This window comes from Salvelinus sp. IW2-2015, linkage group LG9, assembly GCF_002910315.2.
Source record: "Salvelinus sp. IW2-2015 linkage group LG9, ASM291031v2, whole genome shotgun sequence".
Lineage (NCBI taxonomy): Eukaryota > Metazoa > Chordata > Actinopteri > Salmoniformes > Salmonidae > Salvelinus > Salvelinus sp. IW2-2015.
Window position 1 is genome coordinate 20,658,517 of NC_036849.1, and position 6,569 is coordinate 20,665,085.

General features: G+C 39.7%; 1 protein-coding gene across 2 annotated transcripts; it reads left to right on the forward strand.

Annotated features, from left to right (window-relative positions):
• Window positions 1-4,835: 4,835 nt before the first annotated feature.
• On the forward strand, window positions 4,836-6,262 carry si:dkey-248g15.3 (axoneme-associated protein mst101(1)). 2 transcript variants are annotated; one of them, XM_070445210.1, is made up of 4 exons: window positions 4,836-4,886; window positions 5,041-5,348; window positions 5,435-5,461; window positions 5,868-6,262. In XM_070445210.1, exons 2-4 carry the CDS (start codon window positions 5,248-5,250, stop codon window positions 6,238-6,240), a joined length of 501 nt encoding a protein of 166 aa, XP_070301311.1. In that variant the 5' UTR covers window positions 4,836-4,886; window positions 5,041-5,247; the 3' UTR covers window positions 6,241-6,262. The 2 variants fall into 2 exon arrangements, with proteins under 2 accessions (XP_070301311.1, XP_070301312.1); XM_070445211.1 differs by lacking the exon at window positions 4,836-4,886 and having other exon boundaries at window positions 5,062-5,085; window positions 5,338-5,348.
• The last annotated feature ends 307 nt before the right edge of the window (window positions 6,263-6,569 follow it).

Sequence of the window (6,569 nt, forward strand, 5' to 3'; positions counted from 1 at the left end):
CTCAAAAGGTTATGTGCTAGCTGGGTAAACTCTTTACTCTTTGACAACATGATTGGCAGTTGTCAATTCATACACTAGTTAAATAAAGGTTAAAAAAATGTATATAAAAATATACAGATTCTTTATGAGGAAGTTGTTGATCATGGATTCACAAAATTGCTGAAACATCAGCTGCTCTTTACATTTCTATTAAATCAACCTACTAGTTTTACACCTCAAAAGTCATTTCATTTTTTAAAGAGTTTTAAAGGTATTTCTGTTGGAACAAGGTTTGATGTTTGCTCTCAGGTTGCAAATTGCCTAAGGCCAGGGCGTCTCACCCATAACTCTATCCACCTCACCACTGAGAAATGTAAATAATTTCTCTCTCTCCTTCACTGCTTCTTTGGTGAGTAATCACACCCTTCTCATCTCAAGAGAACATTGCCTGGCTGATACCAAACTCCAAGTCCTCCTTAAATTGATAGTATAGGCCTATACTCCAAATATTCTGTATATCAAATCAAAATCTGGTATTTATATGGCAGCAGCTACTCTTCCTGGGATCCGACAAAATTAAGGCAGTTATACAATTTTAAAAACATTACAATACATTCATTACAGAGTTCACAACACTCAGTGTGTGCCCTCAGGCCCATACTCCACCACCACATATCTGCAACACAAAATCCATGTGTACATGTTATCATGTGTGTGTATGCATGTGGCTGTGCCTATGTTTGTGTTACTTCACAGTCCCTGCTTTTCCAGAGGTGTATTTTTATCTGTTTTTTTTTATATATATATCTGATTCTACTGCTTGCACCATTTACCTGATGTGGAATAGAGTTCCATGTAGTCATGGCTCTATGTAGTACTGTTCACCTCCAATAGTCTGTTCTGGCCTTGGGGACTTTGAAGAGACCTCTGGGGGCATGTCTTGTGGGGTATGCATGGGTGTCTGAGCTGTGTGCTAGTCGTTTAAACAGACAGCTCGGTGCTTTCAACATGTCAATACCTCTCACAAATACAAGTAGTGATGAAGTCAATCTCTCCTCTACTTTGAGCCAAGAGAGATTGATGATGCATATTATTAACGTTTGCTCTCTGTGTACATCCAAGGGCCAGCCGTGTTGCCCTGTTCTGAGCCAATTGCAATTTTCTTAAGTCCCTTTTTGTGGCACCTGACCACACGACTGACCAGTAGTCCAGGTGCAACAAAACTAGGGCCTGTAGGACCTGCTTTGTTGATAGTGCTGTTAAGAAGGTAGAGAAGCGATTTATTATGGACAGACTTCTCCCCATCTTAGCTACTGTTATAGCAATATGTTTTGAACATGACAGTTTACAATCCATGGTTACTCCAAGCAGTTTAGTCACCTCACCTTGCTCACCTATTACAATATTTACTGTTTAGTGAATGATTTGTCCCAAATACAATGCTTTTAGTTTTAGAAATATTTAGGACTAACTTATTCCTTGCCACCCATTCTGAAACTAACTGCAACTCTTTGTTAAGTGTTGCAGTCATTTCAGTTGCTGTAGTAGCTGATGTGTATAATGTTGAGTTATCCGCATACATAGACACACTGGCTTTACTCAAAGCCTGTAGCATGTTGTTAATAAAGATTGAAAAAAGTAAGGAGCTTATCAGGGCAATTCTGTTGAATGTCATCTGTTACGAGCAAGTTATTCATTTCATGGACCTTGTTTCTTAAGCTACATATGTTAACGAGGGCTATTTTGAGCACTTTTCTGGGATGCTTGCTTGTTTTCATTGCTTTACTGGGAAGCTTAGCAGAAGTATATATTCTAGTATATATGTTATTTATGTTAGTTGGACTTCCTACTATGGCACACTGCTGACAGCATAAATCTGGTTCATAGACACATGATTGCTGCATACAATAGCTGTAGGATCAGCAGAGGCATTCAAGGCAATTAGAGGGGCATAAAATAGGTTACTTACATTGTGTCTACCAATGCCCCTGGTATAATGTACATTTGCTAAAGCATTATGATGACTCAGTGACACAATGGTAGGGATTAACTGAGACGGGCTTGGGTTATTGGTACCTTCTTATCCTTGTGAATATCAAAGTTAGTTTCTGCATATACAGTGCATATCATAAGTATTCACCCCCCTTGAACTTTTCACATTTTGTTGAATCAAAGTGAGATTTAAATGGATACAATTTAAAAATGTTGTCACTGATCCACACAAAATACCTCATGTCAAAGTGAAAATATATATATATWTTTTTTTAAACAAATGAATACAAAATAAACTACTAAAATGTCTTGGTTACCACCTTCGTTATGGCTAGCCTAAATAGGTTCAGGAGTGAAATAGTGCTTAAGAAATCATATAAGTTGCATGGACTCACCCTTGTTTTTTAATGACTACCCCATATCTGTACCCCACACAATTATCTGCAAGGTCCCTCAGTTGAGTAATGTATTTCAAGCACAGATTCAACCACAAAGAACAGGGGGCTTTTCCAATGCTGTGCAAAGAAGGGCACCTATTGGTAGATGGKTAAAAAAATAGGCAGACACTATCATGCTCAAAGGGATATTCAAAGTTATTAATTAGACTTTAGATTGTGTATCAATACACCCAGTTACTGCAAAGATACAGTCGTCCTTCCTTACTGATTTGCCAGCAGTGGAAGGAAACCACTCAGGGATTTGAGGCAAAAGGTGATTTTAAAACAGTAACAGAGTTTAACGGCTGTGATTGGAGAAAACTGAGGACGGATCAAAAACATTTGAGTTACTCCACAATACTAACCTAAATGAAAAGGATGCYTGTACAGAATAAAAAAATATTCCAAAAACATGCATCCCGTTTGCAACAAGGCACTAAACATGTAATGCTGCAGAAATGTGCCAAAGGAATTCACTTTTTGTACTGAATAGAAAGTGTTATGTTTGGGGCAAATCCAACGCAACACATCACTTAGTACTACTCTCCAGATTTTTAAGCATGGTCGTGGCTGCATCATGTTATGGGTATACTTGGCATCAGCAAAGACTAGGGAGTTTTCAGGATACAAAAAAAACAGAATGGAGTTAACCACAGACAAAATCCTAGAGGAAAACCTGGAGCAGTCTGCTTTCAACCAGACACTGGGAGACAAATTAACCTTTCAGCAGGACAATAACCAAAAACACAAGGCCAAATATACACTGCAGCTGCTTACCAAGGAGACAGTGAATGTTCTTGAGTGGCCTAGTTACTGTTTTGACTTAAAGCTGCTTGAAAATACACATGACCAAAAGTACAAAAGTATATGGACACCTGTTCGTCAAACATCTCATTCCAAAATCATGGGCATTAATATGGAGCCGGTCCCCCTTTGCTCCTATAACAGCCCCCACTCTTCTGGGAAGGCTTTCCACGAGATGTTGGAACATTGCTGCGGGGACTTGCTTCCATTCAGCCACAAGAGCATTACTGAAGTCRGGCATGATGTTGGGCGGTTAGGACTGGCTCGCAGCCAGCATTCCTATTCATCCCAAAGGTGTTCGGTGGGGTTGAGGTCAGGGCTCTGTGCAGGCCAGTCAAGTTCTTGCACACCAATCTCAACAAACCATTTCTGTATGGACCTCGCTTTGTGCATAGGGGCATTGTCATGCTGAAACAGGAAACTGTTGCCACAAAGTTGGAAGCACAGAATCGTCTAGAAAGTCATTGTACGCTTAGAATTAAGATTTACTTTCACTGGAACTAAGGAGCCTGAACCATGAAAAACAGCCCTAGACCATTATTCCTCCTCCACCAAACTTTACAGTTGGCACTATGCATTGGGGCAGGTAGCGTTCTCCTGGCATCCGCCAAACCCAGATTTGTCCGTCAGACTGCCAGATAGTGAAGCGTGATTCATTACCCCAGAGAACACGTTTCCACTGCTCCAGAGTCCAATGGTGGCGAGTTTCACACCACTCCAGCCGACGCTTGGCATTGCGCACGGTGATCTTAGGCTTGTGTGTGGCTGCTCGGCCATAGAAAACGAATTTCATGAAGCTCCCGACAAACAGTTCTTATGTTGATGTTGCTTCCAAAGGCAGTAGTGAGTGTTGCAATCGAGGACAGACGATTTTTACAGGCTACACGCTTCAGCACTCTGCGGTCCCGTTCTGTAAACTTGTGTGGCCTACCACTTTGTGGCTGAGCGGTTGTTGCTCCAAGACTTTTCCACTTCACAATAACAGCACTTACAGTTGACCTGGGCAGCTCTAGCAGGGCAGATATTTGACAAACTGACTAGTTGGAAAGGTGACAGTGCCATGTTGAAAGTCACTGAGCTCTTCAGTACAGGCCATTCTACAGCCAATGTCAATGGAGATTGCATTGCTGTGTGCTCGATTTTATACACCTGTCAGCAACGGGTGTGGCTGAAATAGCAGAATCSACTCATTTGAAGGCGTGTCCACATACTTCTGGCCATGTAGCGTATCAAGATTTTCTTTTTTATGTCAAGTTCCTTAAATGTGCTAAGAATTACATAAAAACAAACAGCTATCCTGCACCATTCCCAGAAGATTGTGGGAAGGTTGTATGGAAAATAATCATAGGAAAACTACACTCTCACCAAGCTCTATGAAACAAAGCTGGGTAGATTGCTACTTTCATCATCAATCTTCAGGTTTGACATAATTATGAAGTCCTTGTTTTGTCTTTGTTTTTAACCGCCTCGTTTTTAACTGTCAGTATCATTATCATGCCAATATTTTGGCTCACCTATCATCTCATTTCTCCGCCCTGCTTTTTCTGTCCGACTACAAACACCTTTCCACCTATAATTAAAAAGACTGGGTGTGGTTTTTACATACTCTACACTCTCTTATAAATACAGACTGAAAATACAGTTTATGTACAGTCCTTCAACCTCCAGTACCAGGTGAGGCTTGCTTTAATGTGTAAATGGATGGGTTCTTATGCAATTCTTGTTTATATGACGAAAGTAACTTTGATATTTACATGGATAAGAAAATACCGGATTTTAATTTGATATACTGATTATTTTGGAAATATACTATTCATTTGTCCAACAGTGTGATTTCAGTGCCAACTCTTGTTTGAGAAAATGAATGATCCAGGTAAGTGTTGAAGTTGTTCACTTCATTTACTGTATTATGTGCACTGAGGTTTTAAATTACTATGTAGTTATGTAGTTTCACAACAACCCTGAAGTTGAGAATATATTGCACTGACATTGCATTTACGATTTCAAGGAGTGAGTAGACTAGTATGGCCTATACATGCTTTCTCGATGCTTACTGGGAAATAATGACAATGCATTCCTCTATTATTTGAATAACTTCAAAATATTCTTTACTTTTTATCCACAGCAAAGAAACCGGTAAGTCAGTTAACTTACTTTTCAAATACAGAAAATACCTTCAGACTTGTGTGCTATGTGTTTGACATAATGTGTTGTTGTTCCAGGAGGATCCCACACCTGGGACTGATGACGTAAGATATCTGCATTATTTGTCTATCTCTGCTTCTTTACTTCAGTCAACTCAGTCTTAAAAAACTTTTCAAATCAAGCGAAGTAAAGAACAAAAGTATTTTCTAGCTTGCTATATCTTAGATCCCAGTGTTGTCCTGGTGGATGTAAACAGAATACTGTCTGTTTCACAGGGCTCCGGAGGAGAGGGCAAAGGAGAGTTAGGAGGCTTACAAAATAATAGTTAATACACATTAACGTAATAACATTAATATTGTTTCGGAAACCCCTCAAAAAATGGAATTTAGATTTTCACATGTCAGGGTAATGGGTGTAATCATTGAGACAATTGAAGGGAAAACATTTCCATCAGAAAGGTTTTCCGAAACCAATAGGTGAGTCTAGTAATGTTATTTTTGTCATTTCCAGGGGAAGAAGGGAAAAGGTGGAAAAGGGGGACACGGCCATGGGAAAGCCGGCGAGCATGGAGGAGATCATGGAGGCGACCATAAAGGAAAAGGAGGCGAGCATAAAGGAAAAGGAGGCGAGCATAAAGGAAAAGGAGGCGAGCACGGAGATCATGGAGGCGAGCATAAAGGAAAAGGAGGCGAGCATAAAGGAAAAGGAGGCGAGCATGGAGATCATGGAGGTGACCAAAAAGGAAAAGGAGGCGACCACGGAGGAAAAGGAGGTCGTGGAGGACATTAAAGATTTAATCATGTACCATTTGCATCTGTTTAATCACGGTAATTATTACGGAAAAAACATGTTGAGCGATTTATTAAAGTTTACAAATCTCTAATAAAACCTACTTATAAAACAGAGTCATATGTTTGTATAACTTCTTAATGCATAATAATCATGCAATACAATGAACATTTTACATTGTAGAAACACAAAAATTACAGCAAAATAAGTCATTTTTTGCCATCTAAACAAGTCACTATATGTCAGAGGCGTCGAGATACTATCATACTACACCATTCCTGTGTAGCCCATACCAGACCAACATATCAAACATTCAGTGAAGGACAGCTCAACGTCATTTTTATAATTTTACTCACATACAGAACATTAACCAACGGGGTAGTAATAAACCCGGAACAATGACCAGGTATGTCCCTGAGTCTT

What these genes read in the sequence shown, in the direction of transcription:
- si:dkey-248g15.3 (XM_070445210.1), top strand. Translation starts at nt 5,248, where the DNA reads ATGCTTTCTCGATGCTTACTGGGAAATAATGACAATGCATTCCTCTAT. An exon ending in TATCCACAGCAAAGAAACCG is followed by an intron (nt 5,349 to 5,434) that starts GTAAGTCAGTTA and finishes TTGTTGTTCCAG; the next exon opens with GAGGATCCCACACCTGGGAC. An exon ending in CCACACCTGGGACTGATGAC is followed by an intron (nt 5,462 to 5,867) that starts GTAAGATATCTG and finishes TGTCATTTCCAG; the next exon opens with GGGAAGAAGGGAAAAGGTGG.